Here is a 27,229-nt window from a genome sequence, read left to right as displayed (position 1 = left end):
GGAGTGTCCTTCGGTCGGAGTCGTGACAATTACAGTAACAGTCACCAACACTCTGAATAAAATAAAAACAGCCTAACCAGCTCTGCTAGGGCAAATAAAATAGTCAGAGTGAACTGTTCTCTCATTTGTGTCTGGAAGTACAGTGCCTTGCGAAAGTATTCGGCCCCCTTGAACTTTGTGACCTTTTGCCACATTTCAGGCTTCAAACATAAAGATATAAAACTGTATTTTTTTGTGAAGAATCAACAATCATGAAGTGGAACGACATTTATTGGATATTTCAAACTTTTTTAACAAATCAAAAACTGAAAAATTGGGCGTGCAAAATTATTCAGCCCCCTTAAGTTAATACTTTGTAGCGCCACCTTTTGCTGCGATTACAGCTGTAAGTCGCTTGGGGTATGTCTCTATCAGTTTTGCACATCGAGAGACTGAGGGGGGGGGTGTCAATGTAAAATGTCTGGTGCGGATTTTATGAATTGTTCAGCAGTCTAATGGCTTTTGGGTAGAAGCTGTTGAGGAGCCTTTTGGTCCAAGACTTGGCGCTCCGGTACCGCTTGCCGTGCGGTAGCAGAGAAAACAGTCTATAGCTTGGGTGACTGGAGTCTCTGACAATTTTCTGGGCTTTCCCCTGACACCGCCTATTTTATAGGTCCTGGATGGCAGGAAGCTTGGCCCCAGTGAAGTACTAGGCCGTTCGCAGTACCCTCTGTAGCGCCTTACGGTCAGATGCCGACCAGTTGCCATACCAAGTTGACTGCTGTTGTTAGGTCTAAACGCTCGGATCAACCTTCCTCCACAGCCAGAGCATCCACTCTGCATTCTGAATTCTCCGAGAGCGAAAAGCTATGAATTTAAAAACTGACAATCTGACAACACTGTGAGTTTACGAATGCCAAGAGCGCACTCAGGCACTCCAGATTGAATTTACGAACACACCTGTAGTATAAACCAGCCTTCAGTCTTGAAATCTTTGGTTGTTTAGTACATGGCCTCACATGTGAATCCTTAAAGAGATGGGTGGGGCTAAGGCTTAAGAGGGTGTGAATGATGCTGAATTGGTGTAGACAAAGAAGAGCTCTCCAGTAGGTTTACCAAAACATTCAAGGGCAATTTTCTCAAAAGTGAGATTACAAATTGATCAACTTTCAAAGCAGAATTACTTTCCCATTGTTTCCTCAACTGTAGTGTATGACATAACATTCTCTAGCTCTGAATCTCTACTTTTATTCAATGTAAAAAACACAATTTCAAATGTTGCATACATATTACGGAATCGAGCCGGTCGGTCACAAATAATCTATTGGCTGAAAACATTTAAGAGGCATCAGTTAGAATCATATGTAATAGAGTAGATTTTTCGGGTTGTTTGAAGTTGAGGCTAGTTGGTTTAGTTATCAGCTGAGTTAGATTGATCTCAGTACAAATATCTTTCAACCCAGATATTGGCATCAACCAATCTCAATTAAGATGACCCACTATCAGTAATTCGGAGGACAGAGGTGGTGATGGATATAGAAACATTTAGATAGCTTTTTATTTATATGGTGACACCCCCCCCTCTACCAACTCTATGAGATCTAAAAACATTCTAACCAGTCAGATACACATCAGAGTCCGGCATAGACTTCTTTAGCCAAGATTCAGTTATAACCAGAATGTCCGCGTTGGTTTGAGAAGCCAGAGTTACAATAAAATAAATGTTTGAAATCAAACTTCTGGCATTTACATGAATCAGTCCAGCTGCGGGATTTCAGATCCAACAGAGTTTCTTATACAAACATTCCATGTTCAACAGGTATCCCCCTACTAAAAAATACCATGGGGCTGACTTGAATTGGAATAGATACAAGATTGCCTAGAACCGAACCCTTAGGCCTATGCATTGAACTATGCTCAGTTGGTAACCCCTTATTTGAAAATACCATGGGGGTACCTTGAATTGGCATAGATTGTTGAACTGTACCATTAGGCCGATGTCTTGAGCGAGGACTTGGGTTAAAACAAGAGTCAATGATGGTACTTGTTGCGGGCCTGCTGTATAATGATAACACTGATCGTTTATGGTTGGGATTACGAGAGTGGGACTTGGGGTGTTGATAAGTCATTGTCTGAGCGCAGCAAGGACAGGATCCAGGCACCAAGATGATTTGGATGGACCCTATCCTCTCTGTAGAACATCTTCTGTTTCCCAAAGGTGTCAAGGTTATCCACAAAAGTAACTCCAGCTAAAGTAGCCAGTCGTGTACTGCCAGCAACCTACTGAATCTTGGACATTTATTGGAGTCTTTCAGAGTTCCAATCAGTTCTATAAATTCCGTTTCAGAAGAGCTGAGCCAGTCCTCCTTATGTCATTAGATCCCACATGGATTACAATAGCAACAGCACTAAAATGGTAAGAAGCAGCCTAGTAATGTCCTGTACCGAGCCCCAGAATAGCACAAGGTTTTTGCCCCAGGAACCAAGATTTTTCTCACCATTGCTTGCTGTTTTGGGTTTTAGGCTGGGTTTCTGTATAGCATTTTGTGACATCGTCTGATGTATACATTTGATTAATTGATTAAAATGGCTGGTGAGGTGGCAAAAGAGTTCTGGCAGTTTTTGCACCTTGAGCTGGGCACAAAACGCAATATGGCTGATGGAGGAGCAGGTGCACCAAAGCAGAATCCGAGGCAGGATAGGGGATGATGGCGCTGGAACCTCCAAAGCCGGAGAAGCCCAGGCAGCTTCCCTCCATTTGGCCTACGGTGGGTGACATGCTTCCATGGTGACAGTGTCCATCAGAAGTGACGGTCCTGCTCCATTTTCCAGGGAAGTGGGAGACTTCTTCAGGAAGGGGTCCCTGGAAGGCAATGGCCAATCAGTCATTGAATGTTGACATGGCGGTGATACTCTCAACACATCGGAACGGCGTCCAGCCTGTGGAGTAGAGAAGGTAGGCAGTAGATTGTGTAAGTTCTTAATCTGTTTGCTAAGAGTAGCCACTTCTTCTCTGTCGTCCTCTGCTAGTAAACAATTGATGCATTGGAGCTCCAGTTGGTCTACATTGTTCCAGAAGAGAGCATAGTAAATACAGCGCCTGCAGCACACAAAAGCAAACATTTTCCTCTGAACTGGGAAGCCTCCATTTAAATAGTTGTCTCTGCAACACAGCTTCTGTTGCTATGTCTCTACATAGCAACAGAATCCGTGCTGCAGAGATAACTATTTTACACTCAGAGTATTGAGTTGCAGAACAGCCTCAATTCATCGGGGAATGGACTCTACAAGGTGTTGAAGCGTTACAAAGGGATGCTGGCCCATGTTGACTCCAATGCTTCCCACAATTGTGTCAAGTTGGCTGGATGTCCTTTGGGTGGTGGACCATTCTTGATACACATGAGAGCGTGAAAAACACAGCAGATTTGCTGTTCTTGACACAAACCGGTGTGCCTGGCACCTACTACCATACCCCATTCAAAGCCTAAAACCCCAAACAGCAAGCAATGCAGATGTACTGTAGAAGCACGGTGACTAGGAAAAACTCCCTTGAAAGGCAGGAACCTGGGAAGAAACCTAGAGAGGAACCAGGCTCTGAGGGGTAGCAAGTCCTCTTCTGACTGTACCTGGTGGAGATTATAACAGTACATGGCTAAGATGTTCAAACAATCATAGATGACCAATAGGGTGAAATAATAATAATCACAGTGGTTGTAGAGGGTGCAACAGGTCAGCACCTCAGGAGTAAATGTGAGTTGGCTTTTCATAGACGAGCATTCAGAGTTCGAGACAGCAGGTTGAGAGAGAGAGTCGAAATCTGTCTCAATTGTCTCAAGGTTTATAAATCCTTCTTTCACCTGTCTCCTCCCATTCATCTACACTGATTTAAATGGATTTCTCAAGTGACATTTATAAGGGATCATAGCTTTCACCTGGATTCACCTGTTCTGTCTATTTCATGAAAAGAGCAGATGTTCATAAGGTTTTGTACACTCAGGGTGTTTAATTTATTCTTCTTTCTTTTAACTAGGCAAGTCAGTTTAGAACTAATTCTAATTTACAATGACGTCCTTGGAACAGTGGTTAACTGCCTTGTTCAGGGGAAGAATGACAGATTTGTACCTTGTCAGCTCGGAGATTCGATTTAGCAACCTTTAGGTTACTGGCCAAACGCTCTAACCACTAGTCTACCTGCCACCCCAAAATATATAATTAATATACTATCCACATAAGAAAGTGTCTGATCACAGAACATTCCATAGAATTCTAGAAAACTACCACCGGTCAATAAAACTGCTGTAACTCATTCACAGTAAAAGGAATTACTATGCAGATTGCAGATTATCAATCCATAGAAAAGAAGGAAGCCTCAGTATGCTCTTCATTAGGAAGTTGTGTAAATGGCAGTTGTTTTGGAAAAAAGCATATAAGATGGTGTTTTTTCTTGACTGATTGCCATTTGATTGATGTGGTGCTATTGTATGCCATATCATTTGAAAGGGCTGTTTTTCAGCGTTAAAAAAATATGTATTAATGTTTTCATATGTGGTTTGACACCAGAAAAGTATGCTAATTAATGTACGCAGAGGTCATGGTCTCAGTAAATTCAGGAATTCCAAAACTCTTCTACCGATGATGCAAAAATACCAAAATGGCGATTTACAGTTAGTCATAGAATTAGGAATTAGAATAAAAAAATATATACAAAAAAAGTAATTTAATAGGATCTCTATGGTTACAGTTAGCTGGTGTTCTAAAGACTAGTATTTCCATTTCCCTTAAATAGAAATTCTGCAATAACCTTCATGACCTAGTAGTGGACCAGAAGAGAGCAAAGCCTAAACATTCCATATATTAAGAATGACATGAGGCAGGTTATTTCACTGACAGAAATTTATTGAAAAAGTACATATTGTAAATAATGTGATTGAGGAACATTCCTGATTAGTATTTGTATTTATTTTGATCCACATTAGTTCCTGTCAGGGCAGCAGCTACTCTTCCTGGGGTCCAAACACACCAAAGCACCCACATTACATATAAAACGAAAGATAAAGCAGTGAACTATGTTCGTACTGAATGAGCTAAAGATGAAACAGTCATATAACATCCCTACACCACTACATATCCACAGCACAAAATGTTCAATACCACCATACACCAATATCAAAAATGTGTGCCTATGCATGTGTCTGTACCTTTGTGTGTGTCTCTCCACAGTCCCCGTTGTTCCTTAAGGTGTATTTTTTACCTTCTTTTTATATTTTTAAATCTCTACTGCTTGCATCAGTTACCTGATATGGAATAGGGTTCCATGTAGTCATGGCTCTATCTAGTACTGTGCGCCTCCTATAGTCTGTTCTGGACATTGGGACTGTGAAGAGACCTCTGGTGGAATGTCTTGTGGGGTATGCATGAGTGTCCGCGCTGTATTTTAAACAGACAGCTCGGTACATTCAGCTTGTCAACACCTCTTACAAAAACAAGTAATGATGAAGTCAATCTCTCTTCCAATTTGAGCCATGAGAGATCGACATACATGTCATTCATGTTAGCTCTCCGTGTATGTTTAAGGGCCAGCTGCCCTGTCCTGTTCTGAGCCAAGTCAGTGCAAAGAATTCCTCATCAGTAGCTTTGATTGTTTAATAAATGTTTAAGATTGGTCTAATAATAACCAAGTTTTTGAAAATTACAAGACTTATACAAAGGAAATTAGCACTTACATAGAGTATATCACAATAGCAAATCTACCACACACAATGTCCTAACACAAATTAAATGGAACTTATGATAACGAAGTACATTTCTCATATAGATGTTTCATTCTCCGTCTGATCCTTATGCACTTGTTAACTGTTCATCCATTTACGATGAGCGTACTGATCTGTCCAGGGAGCGTGTAGAGGATGAGGATGAGAAAAACCAGCAGGATTGCCAGGATGAGTAGAGCGATGATGTACTTCTTGTATTTTTTCCAAATGAAGAAGATGAAGGTCTTCATGGGGTTGATAAACCAGTTGAAGGTTGTCTTGGGGCGACTAATATAAGGTAGAATGAGGAAAGAGACAAAATGAACAAAAAAGTTAGTAATGTTTCCCAGTTTCATGGATTTGTTTAATTACATTTTTTAACACAGTAGGCAATGACATAGTGTGAGCAGTAGGACTCATTAATAAGGCATTAAGGTAAATAATAAATTAATAGATGTTTAAGCTTTGTTTTCAGTGTAAACTTAGCGAATTGCACAAAGTGTGCCCATGGATCAGATTCAATCAAACCTTCTAAACTGTATCAATGTTTAAATGCAGTCTATGACCCCCAATTACAACTTCTATAAAAAATGTGAATGGTATGTCCATTTGTATTCACTTAACAACAAACACATGTTAATGCAAGATCAAATGCGCTCAATGGCCCCGAATAAGCACAAGTAAATGTAATATTATTCCCTTTTTATGCACTCTATACGTATTCTGACCTTGATCTTAAGCTATTCACACACTATTCGTTCAGGGTGGAGATCTAAGAAATGAAGATGTGGTAGAGGTGTCTTCAGATAAGCTGTATTCTGACTTTAACTTAATTCCACCACCTTTACGCACAAGTAAACCATGAATAAGGTTTTGCGAACCTACCAGTTCCAAGTGGAAAAAGCATATACTTTATATTTTTTACGAAACAAATAGCATTCTCCATGCACTGTCATTTATAAATGGTTAACAGTTTGGAGAATGGGGATTATAAATACACATAGCATTTGTTTTAGATGATTTTTCCTTATGATCACTGTGAAACCAGACATATGGAAGTAAACTGAAAATCAAATAACACGACATGTATTGTGGCCCCTTTTCTACAGTGAAATTGGCAATACAGTGCCTGTGGTCAATTAAATTGATTGGACATGATTTGGAAAGGCACACACCTGTCTATATAAGGTCCGACAGACGACAGTGCAAGTCAGAGCGAAAACCAAGCCATCAGGTCCAAGGAATTGTCTGTAGAGCTCCAAGACAGGATTGTGTCGAGGCACAGATCTGGGAAAGGGTACCAAAACATTTCTGCTGCATTGAAGGTCCCCAAGAATACAGTGGCCTCCATCATTCTTAAATGGAAGAAGTTTGGAACCACCAAGAATCTTCCTAGAGCTGGCTCCCCGGCCAAACTGAGCAATCGGGTGAGAAGGGCCTTGGTCAAGGAGGTGACTAAGAACCCAATGGTCACTCTGACAAAGCTCTAGAGTTCTTCTGTGGAGATGGGAGAACCTTCCAGAAGGACAACCATCTCTGCAGCACTCCACCAATAAGGCCTTTATGGTAGAGTGACCTGACGGGAGCCACTCCTCAGTAAAAGGCATGTGACAGCCCGCTTGGAGTTTGCCAAAAAGCACCTAGACTCTTAGTCCATGCAAAACAAGATTCAACAAAGATGGAACTCTTGGTGTGGGGGTTGTGCTTTGGCAAAGTGGGTGGGGTTATATCCTGCCTGTTTGGCCCAGTCCGGGGATATCATCGGATGGGGCCACAGTGTCTCCTGACTCCTCCTGTCTCAGCCTCCAGTATTTATGCTGCAGTAGTTCATGTGTCGGGGGGCCAGTGTCAGTTTGTTATATCTGGAGTACTTCTCCTGTCTTATCCGGTGTCCTGTGTGAATTTAAGTATGCTCTCTCTAATTCTCTCTTTCTTTCTCTCTTCCTTTCTCTCTCTCTCTCGGAGGACCTGAGCCCTAGGACCATGCCTCAGGACTACCTGGCATGATGACTCCTTGCTGTCCCCAGTCCACCTGGCCATGCTGCTGCTCCAGTTTCAACTGTTCTGCCTGCGGCTATGGAATCCTGACCTGTTCACCAGACGTGCTACCTGTCTCAGACCTATTATTTGACCATGCTGGTCATTTATGAACATTTGAACATCTTGGCCATGTTCTGTTATAATCTCCACCCGGCACAGCCAGAAGAGGACTGGCCACTCCTCATAGCCTGATTTCTCTCTAGGTTTCTTCCTAGGTTTTGGCCTTTCTAGGGAGTTTTTCCTAGCCAACGTGCTTTAACACCTGCATTCCTTGCTGTTTGGGGTTTTAGGCTGGGTTTCTGTACAGCACTTTGAGATATCAGCTGTTGTACGAAGGGCTATATAAATACATTTGATTTGATTTGGCCTTGATGAAAACCTACTCCAGAGCGCTCACGACCTCAGACTAGGGTAAAAGTTTACCTTCCAACAGGACAACGACCCTAAGCACAGAGCCAAGACAACTCAGGAGTGGCTTTGGGACAAGTCTCTGAATGTCCTTGAGTGGCCCAGCCAGAGCCCGGACTTGAACCCAATCAAACATCTCTGGAGAGACCTGAAAATAGCTGTGCAGAGACCCTCCCCATCCAACGTGACAGAGCTTGAGAGGATCTGCAGAGAAGAATGGGAGGAACTACCCAAATACAGGCGTGCCAAGCTTGTAACGTCATACCCAAAAAGACTCCATGCTTTAATCGCTCGATGCTGTGAGGTGCTTCAACAAAGTACAGAGTAAAGGGTCTGAATACTTCTGTGATATTTTTTTTTGTTTTAATAAATTAGCAAACATTTCTAAAAACTTGTTTTTGCTTTGTCATTATGATGATTTTTGTGTGTAGATCGATGACGGGGAAAAAAACAATTGAATCAATTTAAGAATATAGCTGTGATGTAACAAAATGTGGAAAAAGTCAAAGGCACTGTAGCTGTGTCGGTACGGAATTTTTATTGTGTGCCCTCATAATTTGAATGGATGAAATCTGGACACCCAAGCTATAGGCTGAACCTGCCAAATTGATGTATGCACTTTAGAATGTTTTAATAAGTCTACAGTATGCCCAGGCTTTTCTCCATTTTATTTTACATTTTTGTATCATACAATTTGTTAAATACTAGCCACCATCAGTAATACCCACATATATTTATAACTGTCACTTTAGTGTTCATTTTCTTTATTTTGTAGATTACATTTAGCATCATTCCATTCTGTTTACCTTTTACTTCCTCTGTCACTTCCGTGTAAATTATTCCTGTGGGTCGCTAGCATTACTGGATTATATTAGGCTAACATTGTGCAATAATTCAGGACAAGTAGCCTATTTGAATCATTACGGAATTCAAGATCACATGTAGCAGGTTAAACCTGAAGCCTGGTTCACCACAACTGGACCCTTGTCCTATAGTTCCATGATTAGTGAGAATTAGGGCAGATCTATATGACTATTGTACACTTTTTTCAATTTCCAATATTTAATGGATTGAACTTGAATATGACAACTTTCAGGATGAATCAACCCACTGTGTTTTTGATTAATCAATATATTTAGTGCGTAAAGGCTCTCCAAACCAGTTTTTTTTAATGATTCATACATACTTTCCTAACCCTAAAATTTGTGTAAATAATCTACAAGATCAGAGTATTTTTGTTGGCTATTATGCCCGTGTGCAGTGAATTTGCATGTTTGTACAATTGTGTTTCATTGGTCTAAGCCAGGTTTACAGTGAATAGTAGTAGAATCTTGGATGTTTTATTACTTTTTGAATCAGGTGTGGGTCTCTGGTCCGTGTGTAAACTTACATGACCCTGTGTGCATTGAATTTGCATTTTTCTTTTTTTTTACAATTGTGTTTCATTGGGCTAGGCCCGGTTTGCAGTGAATAGTAGTAGAACCTTGGATGTTCAGTTCAGTTCTCCTTAACACACTGATGTGTGTAGTGTCACTTTTTAGCACCTTCTTCGGGTCATAGCAGCACTTCTGATAGGGTTACAGAGATTGCAGGAATTTTGTAGGTCGTCTAGCATTTCATGCATGCTTTCTTATGAAAGTGTTTAGTTAATAAAGATAATTGTTTGATGTATCTGTATTGAGTTTTGGTGTCCTATACTTTGATGCTGGAACCATACCGGTCAAACAAAGGTAGTGGAAGCATCACTCTGCTCAATACAGTACTTGCCCCACCTCTTGGGTGGTCTAGTGAGCTTTCTTACAACACTTTGTCTTCGCATTATCTGGTAGGCTATTGGCAATGTAATTTTGATATTTTGACATAGGCATTTTTGAAAGAGTATAGACTAGGCCTACTGCAGATGATCTTGTCGCAATAAAAATATATATCAGATTATGAAATGACAGGTACATTGTGTGAGGTCTCCAGGCTGTGCTTCCAGACCCGGATAAAACTCCCCTACTGATTAAGCCTACGTTTTTCGGGACAAGACAGGTATCCTACCTATAACAACACACTGCAATGAATATTAAAATATACAACCGGTTGTGATAATTGCGTTGTTTTCTCTATAATACATTACAATTGCATTCATACACCACAGTGATATATACAGTAAGGCCGACAAGCCATACATCATCTAGAGACCTATCTAGCTCTCAGTCTCACATCAGAATTAGATGTTCATCCATGTTACTCAAATGTCTAAATTCTAAGTTGTTGCAAATGTCACATTTTGTAGTGTTTAAGCTTAGGTTTAGGCATTAACTCTGAATTGTTAAGGTAAGAGTTAGGTTTGGGATAGACTTAAAATAAAAATCTAAAAAACAACTTTCTTTTGCTGGATTCAAACTTGCAACAGAGGCAAATGCATCCACCATCCCTGTCCACAATGCCCTAGCAAAACCAAAACCTACTTGAAGGTAACAGTGCTTACTGTTGCCCCTACTGGCTTGTTTCCACATCATTTCCTGACATCCACAGGCATGGATGGACATCGAATACTGACTTTTATCACAGGTAACCTGGCTTTTACAGACACTGTTCCAGTTGGCCTAAACAGTGGCGGAATAAATTCAACCACAATAGACTAGGCTATTTGTGTTTATCACAGTTAAAACCGGAGAGGAAACATGCAAATATTGCATGTAACAGTTACGTGACCTACACAGCATGATCAAATGCAAGATCATATAATATTAATCTTGCTGCAAATTTCACTATTGGTTTGCTTGTAGGCTAATAAAGTCCTCACTAAAATGTTTCCAAAGCAGCAAGATTATTATAATGGGAAATACAAAGGCAATGCACTTCAACTTTGACATGTTGCAGACTAAGTATAGGGAGAAGCCCCTAGATTACTGATGGTAACCCTACATTAAAAAGGAGCACACCTATTATGTTAGGACCACAGACATTTCCACACCACCAGCTGGGCTGGGCACTGCGCGCAATGAGCACATTCACACTCATCACAATAGGCAATTTAGTTTAGTACACAATAAGTAAATAATTATTGCAATATTGTGGCGAAGATGGTAGCATGTTCATTCCGAAATAGCCCAAAATGCTTAATTGAATTAAATGTATTTTAAATCAGGACAGTCAAAGGGATGTTGGAAATTAGAAAACAGTTAATGTGAATGAATGAAATAGCACTGGAAAATGACATGTAATGTCGCCAGTGCACTTTGAAGAAGAAACCATGTAGCCTAACAAAATATCTCGCAAAAGGGGGGGGGTGAGGGTGGTACATTACAGCACAGTAGAGTACAGTAAAGAAAAGTAGTGTATAGTTCAGTATGGTAAATAAAAGTAGAGTATAGTTCAGTACGGTACAGTCCTGTAGAGTGGAGTTCAGTATAGTACACAGTGGATCACACTAGAGTTTAGTACACTATAATGTACTGTACTGAACTATACTGTACTGACCTCTACTGTACTGAACAATACTGTACTTTACTGTTCTATGCTGTACTATACTGTGCTGTATGTTGATTTCAAAACTTGTGAAACATGGACATCTATGATTGGTTCAGGTTTGGTCCGGTCTGTACCAACCAAATTTGGTCTTGTTTGGTGGCGGAGCTCATTAAAATAAACCATTTTGTAGAATAATACCCAAATATGCAAGGAGGATATTGCAGATTTCTGCCTTGGTGTACCCATTTATGACATTCCTATCCATAATTATGGATTTCTGTTTACTACAGATCAGGGACCCATGATGAAATTCCGTTAATGGAATTCTGTTACCCGGGTGTAAAAATTACATTACCATGGAATTGCACGGTGGCCATACAATCATGCCAAGCATAGGGTTGTCTTGGAAGATGGAAATGGGAAAATAACAGACCCATGAAAAAACATTGAAATAGCACTACAATACCCTGATGAAATATGCTATATTTCATTTGACTTTCTAGAACTGTGACCACAAACAAATCTGCATCAACGTGAGATCCGAAAACAATGCAGACACAATGCGGCCAGAGTGCACGCATTTTAATACCAGGAGTAAGAGGCCGGTGTTCGGAATGTCATCCTATCACACCTCTTAGGATAGGGATAATACAAGGTGTAAATGTTTGTTTCCAGGTAGCTTGGGTCCTGGATGCTGATTGGATGAAACAGCATTCCAGCCATGTGTACATCAGAGAATGTACCATGGGTGTTACGCAAAACTACTTGTTTACAGTTATATTTAGGTTGGTAAACAGTTTATAATAGCAAAAAGGCACTTCAGGGGTTTGTGGTATATGACCAATATACCATGTCTAAGGACTGTTCTTACACACAACGCTACATGGACTCAGCCGTTAGCCGTGGTATATTGGCCATATATCGCAAACCCCAGAGGAGCCTTATTGCTATTTTAAACTGGTTACCAACATAATTAGAGCAGTAAAACTAAATGTTTTGATATACCACGGCTTTAAGCCAATCAGCATTCATGGCTCGAATGATCCGGTTTATAATGGCCGCTTTGTGTCGTTCCTAAGAACAGCCCTTAGCTATGGTATATTGGCAATATACCACACCTCCTCAGGCCTTATTTCTTAAATATACCACACCACCTTGCACGTTATTGCTATAAACTGGGTGTTTCGAGCCCTGAATGCTGACTGCCATGGTATATCAGACCATATACTATGTATATGACAAAACATATTTTTACTGCTCTAATTAAGTTGGTAACTAGTTTATAATAGCAATAAGGCACCTCTGGGGTTTTGTGGTATTTGGCCAATATACCACGGCTAAGGGCTGTATCCAAGCCTTAGCCGTCGTTCCTAAGAACACGTTGTGCCTAAGAACAGCCCTTAGCCGTGGTATATTGGCCATATACCACAGCCCCTCAGGCCTTATTACTTAAATATACTACATCCCCTCTGGCTTTATTGCTTAAAGGTCTGCCCACGCACTCAGCACTCACACATTCTAAAAAAGGAAAGCATTTAATTTTTTTATGACCATGAGAACTTCTTGCACAATTATTTTGATTGAATAACATAATTTTAGTCACTTACTCTGGTTTATCAAGTGGCTCAGGTTCCTTGCGGGCTTTTCCCACAGGAGTCAGCTCTGCCTCCTCGAGTGTCACCAACTGGAACTCTGCCTCCACTTTTCCCTAAACAAAAAATAAAATACAAAGAGTTATCAAATAGGGCCCTGTGTCTTGCACAATCATGTGGATCATGCCTGGATTTAAAGCTTTTTCCACTTTTCATCTTATGTCTGATGGTCCAGCACCATCCTCAGACGATTGGTTTCATTTTTTGTGTAGTTCAAACTTTTGGATAAGGCTTAAAATACAGGATACAATCTTACTATGTCAGATGATTGTGCAAAACACAGGGCCCTAATCACAACACACATACAGAAAAATTATATTTAAGTCCTACACTTGTCACTACCACCAATTCGAGACTAAACCATACCCTCACTCTAATCTGATTCCACTATAGTCATTGGAGGCTCAAGGTGCTGGAAGTCATTAACATTCAGCTATTTGATTTGGAATTTTAGGACCATTTCAAGTATAAAAAAATATATATATTTTTTTAATTTGGCCTTTACTACACTGAACAAAAAAATTAATGCAACATGGAAAGTGTTGGTCCCATGTTTCATGAGCTGAAATAAAAGATCCCAGAAATGTTCCATACACACAAAAAACGTATTTCTCTTAACTTTTGTGCACAAATTTGTTTACATCCCTGTTAGTGAGCATTTCTCATTTGCCAAGATAGTCATGCTGAATAAACTGGTGGATTTTTAAAATTATGTTTCTTAGAATGACGCACGGGTGTCGATAGACTCGTAAGGATAACTGCCATGCACTTTAAAAGTGTCTGGAAAGTTCAACAATGGCACAATTAAGTGGACAACAATTAAGATGAAGGTAATGTATAAAATACCAAACTTGCATGGAGTTTGGGCTAACTAGGATCCTCCCCATAACCTCAGTTATTAATGTGTGACCCACACCAGGATTTAATCCTGCCCAACCCTCCAGGTCAATTATAATCTCATAATGCATTACCATGAGGAGATAAGTGCTCCCACTGCTGTCTACAAACTGAAGGTCCTCCGGCTTCATGTTTCTGTGCTTGCTATTTTTCTTTTTCTTCTTGTTCTTCTTTGCCTCTTCAGCCTCCTTCTCCTCCCTCTCAATGTCCTCCTGACTCTTGAGCTTGATGAGGGGCCACCATCCTTTCATCCTTTTGTTAAGGAAGATAGAGAAGCGGGGACTGGCCTTGTCCTCTGCCATCTTTATGCTGCACTGCCCTGAGGTCTTGGCTGCCCGCACCATGTCGTTCAGACGCAGCTCAATGGAGCCTGGGAGAGAGGTGACAGAGAGGCGAGAGCAACCTTTAGCAGCTGAAGAGTATCAAGCTAAGCAATAGTTTTCCTGCCATTTTAATATCTACACACCCCAAAAGGAGTCGACATCACAGCATTAACGGCCGGCTGTAACGCAGCAATGGTTTATTTGTGTGGTAAGCCTAACGAAGCCAACAAGTTGAGGAGTGAAGTCAGGGGAGGTGCATTTGCGACAGCCGTTAGTTGGACACTGTAGTGGTTTTCCAACAGCAAGGCTCAGTTCAATATGGCAGTTTCAACATATCTGCTATTGTTTATAAAAGCGTATCTGTATAAATGTTGAAATAAACTTTTCTATTAGCCCCATATCACAAACTGAAAACATAACATGTCTACAATGAATTGGTTAGAGAGAGGTCTGAAATATCACTTTCATTTGGATCTGCTGTAGCTTTAGAACAGCTGCAAAGTTGGTTCCTGTTTCAGTCACCTTTTTGGCCACGTTCGAATGGGTCAAACAAAACACACTAATGATTTGGTTGACAAATACTGCCTCCCACAATATAGGTGATGGGTGCAGTTGGTGAGAAGCACCTTGGCTTAATCGAAAACTGCATGACCTTTGATCACATGACTTTTGTAAAGGCCATGTTGGACAATTTTTATAACCATAATGCAACACACTTTGAAAAGGGGTGACCAACGATGGCCTTTTCAAAATGTGTTGCATTATGGTTATAAAAATTGTCCTCCCTTAAGACCTTCGCTTCAAAAATTCGAAAAAAGAGGAAATAGTACTGTTTGTCCATTTTGAGAAGCCGTAGCCAGTATACACAGTACACACTCAGAATTAATCTAAGATGACTCAAGAACTGTATCATTAATTACCGTTTTTGCCAAAGAGATCTTAGTCGTGCAACCTTATATCTAACTAAGATTGGTGCAGTATTTCTCAATGAAAAAAAGTTGCTTGAAAACTAGTCGTCTCTCGTTGAATGACAACAGACTTTATTGAAGAATCCCGACTGTTGACCAATCACTGACGAAGGGGTGTTACCTCCAAAAAATATGTTGTGTGCCTGAACAGCCAAAAAGGAAACTTCACAAAATGTAGTCATAATATATACACAAACACAGAGAGCCTGTTCAGGGTAGCCTAGTGGTTAGAGCGTTGGACTAGTAACCGAAAGGTTGCAAGTTCATATCCCCGAGCTTACAAGGTACAAATCTGCTGTTCTGCCCCTGAACAGGCAGTTAACCCACTATTCCTAGGCAGTCATTGAAAATAAGAATTTGTTCTTAACTGACTTGCCTAGTTAAATAAAGGTAAAATATAAAAAAAATATATAGAAAGCCTTTATTACAGCAGACTGAAAACAGTTGCATGCATTTGTGAATTGCGGTTTATTTATTGTTTAGGCTAATTATTCAAAGCTCCCTTTATTATTTCATTTTAAAACTAAAATGCTTGATTGCATTTCAAAGCATGAATGTCTCGTATGCTGTGTGATGGAATGATTGATTGATACAGTAGCCTATACAGTGCCTTGCGAAAGTATTCGGCCCCCTTGAACTTTGCGACCTTTTGCCACATTTCAGGCTTCAAACATAAAGATATAAAACTGTATTTTTTTGTGAAGAATCAACAACAAGTGGGACAAAATCATGAAGTGGAACGACATTTATTGGATATTTCAAACTTTTTTAACAAATCAAAAACTGAAAAATTGGGCGTGCAAAATTATTCAGCCCCCTTAAGTTAATACTTTGTAGCGCCACCTTTTGCTGCGATTACAGCTGTAAGTCGCTTGGGGTATGTCTCTATCAGTTTTGCACATCGAGAGACTGAATTTTTTTCCCATTCCTCCTTGCAAAACAGCTCGAGCTCAGTGAGGTTGGATGGAGAGCATTTGTGAACAGCAGTTTTCAGTTCTTTCCACAGATTCTCGATTGGATTCAGGTCTGGACTTTGACTTGGCCATTCTAACACCTGGATATGTTTATTTTTGAACCATTCCATTGTAGATTTTGCTTTATGTTTTGGATCATTGTCTTGTTGGAAGACACATCTCCGTCCCAGTCTCAGGTCTTTTGCAGACTCCATCAGGTTTTTTCCAGAATGGTTTTCTTCCAGAATGGTCCGGTATTTGGTTCCATCCATCTTCCCATCAATTTTAACCATCTTCCCTGTCCCTGCTGAAGAAAAGCAGGTTCAGGGTGATGAGCTGTGTTGCTTTTACGCCAAACATAACGTTTTGCATTGTTGCCAAAAAGTTCAATTTTGGTTTCATCTGACCAGAGCACCTTCTTCCACATGTTTGTTGTGTCTCCCAGGTGGCTTATGGCAAACTTTAAACAACACTTTTATGGAGATCTTTAAGAAATGGCTTTCTTCTTGCCACTCTTCCATAAAGGCCAGATTTGTGCAATATACGACTGATTGTTGTCCTATGGACAGAGTCTCCCACCTCAGCTGTAGATCTCTGCAGTTCATCCAGAGTGATCATGGGCCTCTTGGCTGCATCTCTGATCAGTCTTCTCCTTGTATGAGCTGAAAGTTTAGAGGGACGGCCAGGTCTTGGTAGATTTGCAGTGGTCTGATACTCCTTCCATTTCAATATTATCGCTTGCACAGTGCTCCTTGGGATGTTTAAAGCTTGGGAAATCTTTTTGTATCCAAATCCGGCTTTAAACTTCTTCACAACAGTATCTCGGACCTGCCTGGTGTGTTCCTTGTTCTTCATGATGCTCTCTGCGCTTTTAACGGACCTCTGAGACTATCACAGTGCAGGTGCATTTATACGGAGACTTGATTACACACAGGTGGATTGTATTTATCATCATTAGTCATTTAGGTCAACATTGGATCCTTCAGAGATCCTCACTGAACTTCTGGAGAGAGTTTGCTGCACTGAAAGTAAAGGGGTTGAATAATTTTGCACGCCCACTTTTTCAGTTTTTGATTTGTTAAAAAAGTTTGAAATATCCAATAAATGTCGTTCCACTTCATGATTGTGTCCCACTTGTTGTTGATTCTTCACAAAAAAATACAGTTTTATATCTTTATGTTTGAAGCCTGAAATGTGGCAAAAGGTCGCAAAGTTCAAGGGGGCCGAATACTTTCGCAAGGCACTGTATATTGAAATATAAGCCTAAGTAAGTTACAATGTTACAACTAAACAGGACATGCTCTTTGGCCTACAGCTCGATGGTGGTTATACAAGGCTACTATACAAAGCCTACTAATGATAACGACATGGCCTATTATGATTATCATTATAATAATAATAAGTAATCTTAAGAATAAGATGGAGATCAAGGAAAAGGAGGGGTTAGGAGCGAGAGCTGCATGTATATTGTGTGTGACAAACAGGTGCTGTTAGATTACAATATAATTTTTCTGACTGTTTGGAACAGTGTAAACAACACTAAATAAATTATAAGTAATACCAGTCTGTTGAAAAGGAAAACATTTGTAAAGATAGATTTTCTTTACACGTTTTGTTTTAGTAGTGACGTGAATGAATGGAAACCAATAGGATGCTAACATTCAATGTGTAACAGGGTACAGTAAAAGCAGCCTTGTGCCTTTGTCAGTACCAGGTGTGTGAGATTGCAATTAAGAGTGTGGCCATCATTATAAAAATTACTGTTTGTTCATTCAGCAGATCCCATTGCTGTGAGAAGGTTGGCGTGCACAGGGGAAACAAGAGAGGTGATCGATTGAGTATGTTACCATGCACACTAGTAATTTGATATTAAACTGATAATGGCAATAGGCCGAGTATGGCATTAGTCATGTAAACACCTTACTTTGCTTATCTTAAATCGGCGTAATGTCATAATTGAAGTAAGCATACACTGATTAAAACACCTGTTTTTCTGAGCAATCTTTCTTTTTATTTCGCCATGTAAACAGCTTAATTGGAGTTCAAGCAGTGTATTTGATCTGCGCATGTGCCAGCACCAGCAGCGCAAGCCTCCGTCTTATGCATGATTGAAGTGAGTTCGGGAAAAGTATGCATTTTAGAATATACAAAATGTATATTTACAGTACCAGTCAAGACTTTGGACACACCGAATCATTCAAGGGGTTTTCTTTATTTTTACTATTTTCCACATTGTAGAATAATAATGAATACATCAAAACTATGTCATCAAGGCAAAGGGTGGCTACTTTGAAGAATCTCAAATATAAAATATATTTTGATTTGTTTAACACTTTTTTTTGGTGACTACATGATTCCATGTGTGTTATTTCATAGTTTTGATGTCTTCATTATTATTCTACAATGTAGAAAATAGTACAAATTAAAATAAAAACCTCAACTAAATATTGAAATGAATAATGTGGAAATTGGTGACTAAACTGCCTCAAGTAAACTCTGGATCAGTGGTAGAAAAAGTACCCAATTGTGATATTTAAGTAAAAGTATAGATACCTTAATAGAAAGTTACTCAAGTAAAAGTTCAATTCACCCAGTAAAATACTAATTGAGTCAAATGTAAATGGAAAATGTATGGAGTAAAAAATACATTATTTTGTTTAGGAATGTTGTGAAGTAAAAGTTAAGTACAGATACCCACTACTTAAGTAGTACTTTAAATTATTTGTCATGGTCAAAACATGTTGATACAATAGTAACTAAGATGGGGAGAAGTATGTCCATAATAAAGCGCTGCTCTGCCTTCTTAACAACACTATCAATAAGTTAGGTCTTAGGTCATAGCTTTGTCGCACCTGAACTACTGTCCAGTCGTGTGGTCAGGTGCCACAAAGAGGGAAAATTACAATTGGCACAGAACAGGGCAGCACGGCTGGCCCTTAAACGTACACACAGAGAGCTAACATTAGTAATATGCATGTCAATCTCTCATGGCTGAAAGTGGAGGAGAGATTGACTTCATCACTACTTATTTTTAAAGTATTGACAATGCTGAATGCACCCAGCTGTCTGTATAAACTACTGTCACACAGCTCGGACACCCATGCATACCCCACACGACATGTCACCAGGGGTCTCTTTACAATCCCCAAGTCAAGAACAGACTATGGGAGGCGCACAGTGCCCATGGATTTTGTATTGTAGATATGTGGTAGTAGAGCAGTGCCTGAGTGCAGAGACTTAATGTGTTGTGAAAAGTGTTATGAAATGTAATATTTGTAATTGTATATAACTGCCTTAATGTTGCGGGACCCCAGGAAGAGCATCCGAAATAAATACAAATGTCCAAACTCAGAATCAACTAGGCTTTCCAGCTTGGTAGAACTTTTTTTTTTTTGACTGTGTCCATGTAAACAGGATTATTAGAAAATGTGTTATTCTTGCAAAGCTTATAAACATTTAAATATAACTATTATATTAATCCGACTATTCACAATAATCTTAATATTGTGTGTATGTGAACGTACTCAATGTTGCATAGTCCAAACAGAGAACTAGCCTAACAGCTGTAAGTATGTCTGTATATGGTGTAAGTGCCCATATGCTATTGACCTGCTCACCTTCTCACTGGGCACACCCTCCTGTGAATGTGAGTGCTGCACAACATATTGATCTGAGTTACATATACTGACAGGTGATTTAATTGTTGATCTATATGCTATGTTTTAATTTTTGTCCTGGCATATGTACCTGGAGCTGAAGATGAAAATATTGTTCTGTGTTGTGTTACTCAGCAGGGAAAAAAATACTGTTGTTGATCGCTATTCCCATGTGTCACCTCCGATTAAAAGAAACTGTGTGTGTTAGTTTAATCCTGAGGTCACCTCATGTATAGAAAAACGTGGCGTAGTATCGGCAACATGTTACATTTGGCGTAGTCGGCAGGTTGAGCTGACTGTCCCGGGGTAACCCTGACTGGCTTGGCTGTGCAAACCCTGGATCTTGTGGAGTGCTTTTCCTATATGCTGCCAAGGCAGCAGCTACTCTTCCAGGGGTCTAGCAAAATTAAGACAGTTATACCATTTTAAAAGCATTACAATACATTCATGACAGATTTCGCAACACACTATTGTGTGTCACCCGCTTAACATTTCCTAATGTGTATTGAAGATTTCATTTCTTAATATTTTGCATGCATATTTTCTTATTTTTATTGCATGCTACTTTTATTATTGTCCAAAATGTGAGGACACATTTTGAAATTGCAGGGGGAATATGTGACAGGCGTCACATCTAGACTGATTGCGCCCATTTGTATTTTATTATTGGGTAGTGGGGTTTGCCTTAGAAATGCCAGTGTTTCCATGTGCTCAGCAGTTTCACTTTACCTGTGAAGGTTGACGTGCCTCGGGAGGACGAGAGCGGTGACTGTGCCTTTAGTCCAAATTCCAGTGTGGCAGCTTGGTAGCCTAATCGTATGTCGAGTATGTGGTTGGCAAGATTATGCCCTTCAGCCAGGATCCGCTCACCTTCTCCTTGGGCACTTCCTCATCTACTTACTATGTATAAAGTTAACTATGGCGATAGAATAATTGTGCGCATGACAGCACTGAAGATTTGGTTATTTATGCTTATATGCTGAGCACTCCGATGTTGATTATTGATGTGGGAAACTATGAATCTATTGAATACAAAGCTGATGCTAAAACTATTAATTGCTGTGCTTGTTATTTCCACGTTCCACCCCTGTTGATAAAGAACCTGTGTGCTTTATAGTGTTTTAGATCTTTATGTAATTATCAGAGGACCGATCACCTCTCCAAAAAGGTGATATAGCGGCTACAACCTTCAACGGGTCACATTATGCTAACGTGACAAACTATTGTAATTAAATACATTAGTTGATTGCTGAGACAAATCGTTTTTTTGTAAAACTATTTATGAATTTCTGCTTGGACAGTATGAAGGAAGACCAATGTTTGTCATGCCAACACTCACAACTAAGATCAAAACCTTAAGCAGCCTTTGCCTTAATTTCTCTATTAGTATATGTTTACTTGTAGGGATAAACTGTGTTGAATTCTACTAAACAATCTAGAAACAAAGCATTATGTATTATGAATAACATACCCTAGTTAAAGGATTGTGTGTGATTGTTTTTGTCATCAGCACCATTAACTCTTCATATTTGCTTTTGTTCTTCTTCATTTACAAGCAGATAATACTTGATTAAGTCATCATTAAAAGACCTGGGCCAGTGAATCATTTAAACTGGATACATTAGTGCCTGGGCCAGTGAATAATTTAAACTGGATAGGTTAGTGCCTCTCGGGCAAATAAAAATGTAGAGGACCTCTGTATTGAGAAATGTGATGTTGTGTGATGTGATGTTTTTCTTGAATCCATCTATACTTTTGTATTTTCCTGTATTTTGTAAAAGGTGTAACATTGTAAAATGCAGGGATCCCTTGTGAAAAAGACCTTGGTCTCAACTCCCTGTTGAAATAAAGGTTAAAAAGAAATATATACAAAAGTGAAGTGCTAATTTATAGTTCATGTTTACTAGTAATTGGTACGTTCATCAGTCGTTCTGGTATTGTTTTCGTAGCCAATATGAACTGAGAAGAGGAAAACTAAAAATCTAAATAATTGAATACTTATGCCATTTAGCAGGAACTTTTACCCAAAGCGATTTACAGTCATGTCTGCATAAATTATACGTATGGGTGGCTCCAGCGTAATCGAACCCACAACATTTGGCATAGCAAGCTCCATGCTCACACAGGACAACAGAACCACAAAGATACAAACTCATCATGACCTCTCACCCAGGAAGTCATTTGCGGCGATGAGGTCATAGTCCCAGACCTGAAGCACAAGAACGGCAGGCTGGCGGAACTCAGATTCCTCCAGAGAGAAGATAGACTCCTTTTTTGTATAGGTGATCTCTTTCTCTGTGGGGAGGTAGTCAAACCGGAAGACAAAACGCCAGTTGAAGTTCCCCTCCCCAGTCAAGGAGTTGAAGTGGACATCAGTCTCCTGTTTGTTCCCATCTAAGCCTTTAATCCAGCTGTATTCAGAGTGACAAACAATTCAACGTCAATTCACACAACATCTTTCTACAAATAATCTCTATATATTATCCATAAAATCCTAATCCAGTTACTGTACATCTTGAGAGGCACATCTGGTAAGAACAACTCAAATGTCCCCATTGTTACATCTGGCATTTCATCACCGAAATGATTTACAAAATAATTAATCCATTTGGTTTTCTCGGTTGTGTGTGTGTGTGGTGTGTGTGTGTGGTGTGTGTGTGTGTGTGTGTGGTTTTTACCAACCCTTTCATGTATATATCACTGGATTTATTTCCAGTGAAGGGGTTGACATCATCCAGGACGACGTCATCAGTATTCCATATGATCACGCGCAACTCATAGCTTTAGTGAGAGAGAAAAGTGGGTGTTGCTGAGTTATCTTTAGGTTGTGGATCCTAGTATGTAGTAGTATGACATGGTGTCTCACAGACACTAACTTTGAAAACTAGTCTGGATTACCTTACAGGCAGCCGTGGTTTGATATCGATAGGTGGAGGTGCTGGTACGTCCATAGGAAACATATCGATCCACATGTGAGCGTAGCCCTGAAAGCACCGGGCACAGAGCAGTCAGGAAAAGGACTCGTGAAAGAAACCTGAACCAGTGTTCAGGGGTAATCACTGGAACACCAATATCGCCATGTCTAAAACTTGTGGTTACATTAAACACAAATCAGGACATCCACTACCTCCGGTCCAGGCCGTCATGTGCAGCTTTGTAGCCATTTCCTGCAGCCAACTGGCCCTTGGCCTCATGGGTGTAATTGTATTCATCTTTTCATCCTTTCATATTTAATAAACATACAAAAAATGTAAACGCCAAAAATCTAGTGTTTCTATGTCAAATGGTTTTGTTATATTTCAGTCTTCTGTGATGCATATAAAGTGTAATATTGGGATGCAAACAAAAAATTCTAGATATTTAAACTATATCTGACATGGTGCAGTTGACTTCTATTTTTATCCCATAACCATGTGTGTGAGGTGTATACTTTTGTTTCAAAATATACATGTTTAAGACTACCAAGAAACACTGTGACCCTGATTGAGCCCACTGCAGTAAAAGGTTAGTCTCCCAGGCAACATGAAGCACCGAGTGTGATGCCCCATAGAGGAATTTTGTTTTGGGACTGAATTCACTCATAAGATACTGGACACTGTGTATCACGGGACGCTTAGATTTCTAACAAATGCAAGACCACACACACACATCACTGTGATCTATCCGACATGGTGAAGTGGCCCTCCCTTCCCACAAGAAGGACTACTGCCTACTTATCTATGCTCCTTATTAATAAGGTCATCACAAATGTATAGTCTCTGTCTCAGACACTACTATCTTTCACTGTTCCTAAGGCCAGGACTAAATATGGGAAAAATAAAATGTTCCTTTATTGCTCCTTGGTCTTGGAACGACCTGCAAAGTACTTTAAAACTGGAAGAGAGGGTGTCACTTGCTGAGTTTAAAGCTCTGATTGAAGAAAACGTTGTTGACAATTAAGACCATGTATTGTATTGTGTTCTTGTGTTAAGTACACCCTCAAGGGTTTTTTCTGGTTAAATAAATAAAACGTTGCTAGAGTGCTGACAAACTTTTCTGTCCAAGCGCTGGGGTGTCATTTCTCAAAAATACAAAATAAACAACTTTTGAGCACTTTGTATACCGCCTCCTGGATCTGTTCATGTGACATGTGGCTTACCAAGGAGCAGAGGTAAGGAGACCAAGCAAGGCAGCCATATGCAAAGTTCTTAAAAGTAGTTTATTTCTGTCACAAAATTCCCAGACAAGGCTTATTTGCATTGCAATTTTCACTTTGTTTTCGTGGGAGGAAAGCACACCAGCACTTTGTTTCAAAATTATGTATTTGAATACATGTCTGATATGCTTTAGTTATAAGTGACCAAATTGGATTTGTGTGTGTTCAGACTGTAGTAATTTGCTGACATGGCTACCCTACATGTCATGGTACCTGGTGGTGTGTGTGCAGTGGTGTAGGCTGATTGATGGTGGTGCTCTCACTCAGAAGTTGTTGTGTAGCAAGCTAAGGTGACAACAATGCCTGCCATGGAAGTTTCCCAGTTGTGTTGCATGTTCGAAATCATAGTGTAAAGGCCTTTGCAGACTGTATGATTTTAGCTGTCTTATGCAACATTTTGCTGTCCCAGCCAAGATGTCTCTGTCGTAGGCAAATTCTTAGGTTGTAACTCCTTGGCTCGTTCAGTGTAGGTCTGCCGATGAAGTACCGACACGTGCAGTCGTAGGCACCGACAAAGTTATAGCAGTGTCAGAATTTTTTTGCATTTTATCGTGTAGTGTGGCTGGTGTTGAGATCCGATTCCAGTGACTGACCAATAGGAACACGGGCGGCACTGAGTATGCTCACAATAATACGATTATTATGAAGTCAGATTAATAAAATAGTTTGATTTAAACGTTTAGCCTACATGCTGTGCCAGAATAACCATTTCCCTAATAATCTTGTTTACATGACACATCTGAAATCAGGCTACCTGATGGGATTTTGATAAATGCACAACATCAGCAATGAAAATAAACATTCTACCACATGTTATTTTGGGAAAGCCTATTTGATTCTGAGTTTGAACATATAAGATGCATACTTTCAGTTTTTCCAAACTCATTTCACTCACCTGTAAGAATAGAGTGAGGCTTGCACTTCTGGCACATGTGCAGATCAAATACATTGGCTGACGTAGCCATGCAAGCCAATCGCCGACAGAACTGACCAGGTTGATAGCAAGATTTTAATTTGGTAACATTGCACAGTGTGACGTGATAATCGTAAAAGATTGAATCCGACATACAGTCTGCAAAAGTCTTAAGATCACTTTTAAAGCTAGCTGTTTAGCTTGCTAGAACATTCACAAATAGTTAGCTACCACATGTTCTTGTCAAACTGTCGACAGAGTAGCTAGCAAGTGACAAGATATGCCAAATAACAGTAAAAACAAAAAAACAAACACTTGATGGCAAATAAATCAGATTTGACAGTTCAGACAAATCGTATTGACAGGAATCAGACTTGTATTTGATTTCAAACCACCTATGAAGGTAGTTTAAAATATGGCTTGAAATATCTGATTACATGTGCGTTTTGGCTGTTCATACTGCAGGAAAAAGTTCAGATTCGAATCAGATATGCCAAAAAAATAGGATTTGAGTTACTTCAAACTGCCAGTGTGAACAAGGCTTAAGATACAGTGAGCTCCAAAAGTATTGGGACAGTGACACATTTTTTGTTTGTTTTTGGCTCTGTACTCCAGCACATTAAATTTGAAATGATACAAAAGACTATGATGTTAAAGTGCATACTGTCAGCTGAGAAAGTTAGACGCACACATATCATACCCCCAAGACATGTTAATCTCTCACCATTACAATAACAGGGGAGGTTAGCATTTTTGGGTGGGGTGTGATATTTGAGCATCTGTAACTTTCTCAGTCATCATTATTCATGATTCATTCAGGATTTTCCGTAATCATGGTAGCATCCACATAATTGTATAAGTGTTTAGAAACATATTCCTATTTTGAATAAAAGTGACTCCAAAATGACACAATGCATAATTTTACCATTCCTTTCTATTGGGCACAAAATAATCTGAAACAAAACCAAAACAAACAGCAAATACTTTTGTAGCTCACTGTACGTGCCTAGTCGGTCCCTCAGATCCCCTGACACTGTTTTTTGTTTTTGTTCCAAAGCCAGAACAAAAACTTTTGGTGAGGCTGCCTTTAGCCACTATGGTCCTAGCCTTTGGAACAGCCTGCCAGATAGTCCATGGGCCAGCCTGGACAAATTTCACATATTGGTTATCCCCCAAAGTGAACACATTTTTCCACTGGCCCCTGGACTAATGAGGATTTTGATGGCTTCAGAAACTGTACAAAAAATAAATAAGAACAAATAAAAGCTTCTCTTTAGCTGTGCTTTTACCAAGGGTGTTCTTAGTTGTCTTAGCCATATTATTTACTTTATTGATTTTATCCCATACTGTATATCTTATTTATTTTATCCCCTTTCAATTACTGCTGCGTTAGTCTCTCATATTCACTGTTATTTTACTATTGTTATACAATTGTAATCTTGCCTAAGCTTTTGTTGTATTTCTCACCTTTTATTTTATTTGTTGTTAAGCACTTTGAACTGCATTTGTTGTAAGAAATGTGCCCTCACCTGAGGCAGTCCTGGTTTCTCAGGGTTGAGGAGGGAGCGTACCTCCACGTGCTCTGGTACAAGGGGACAGGCTCCCTCACAAAACTCTCTCATCTCCCCCCACCGGTGCAATACACTCAGGGCCTTGTGCTCATCCAGCTCATGCAGATCCTCTTCTGTCTTCTTGTTCTTCTTCAGCAACTCTGAGGACACAAAGGAAACATGATTGTGATAGTGCCACTTGTTCATGTTATGGATTAGTCATTAACATACTTATAATGCAGCTGCAAATATTGTCAATTGGCACATGATTGCTATCTGTGTAAATCAGTTATGGGTTTTTCCACAGGAAACTCAAAAAAAATAAAAGCTAATTACTTTTTGGATCAATCTGAAATGTAATACATGAAAATGTCCTCTGGAGCAAGGATATTTGGTATATATACAGCATATACCAAATATCCATGCTGTATATTTGATATTTGGATCTAGACTCTACAGCATTTAATTTCCTTACAAGTTTGA

The 27,229-nt window shown here is 39.7% G+C and overlaps 1 protein-coding gene across 2 annotated transcripts in view; it reads right to left on the bottom strand.

Annotated features, from left to right (window-relative positions):
* Positions 1-4,854: 4,854 nt before the first annotated feature.
* fer1l4 (fer-1 like family member 4) overlaps positions 4,855-27,229 on the bottom strand; it is a 106,828-nt gene continuing 84,453 nt past the window's right edge. The window contains exons 40-46 of one of the 2 annotated variants that reach the window (XM_020484052.2): positions 26,726-26,907; positions 22,987-23,072; positions 22,771-22,869; positions 22,258-22,499; positions 14,263-14,558; positions 13,247-13,347; positions 4,855-6,017 (exon numbers count right to left, since the gene is read on the bottom strand). In XM_020484052.2, the coding sequence (XP_020339641.2) occupies positions 5,837-6,017; positions 13,247-13,347; positions 14,263-14,558; positions 22,258-22,499; positions 22,771-22,869; positions 22,987-23,072; positions 26,726-26,907 (1,187 nt within the window). In that variant the 3' untranslated portion in view covers positions 4,855-5,836. Of the gene's footprint in view, positions 6,018-13,246; positions 13,348-14,262; positions 14,559-22,257; positions 22,500-22,770; positions 22,870-22,986; positions 23,073-26,725; positions 26,908-27,229 lie in introns of those variants that run through there. The other variant, XM_031824689.1, reaches the window with a different exon arrangement.

This window comes from Oncorhynchus kisutch, linkage group LG5 (genome assembly GCF_002021735.2).
Source record: "Oncorhynchus kisutch isolate 150728-3 linkage group LG5, Okis_V2, whole genome shotgun sequence".
NCBI classification, from domain to species: domain Eukaryota; kingdom Metazoa; phylum Chordata; class Actinopteri; order Salmoniformes; family Salmonidae; genus Oncorhynchus; species Oncorhynchus kisutch.
This window is presented reverse-complemented; position numbering and strand designations above follow the sequence as displayed.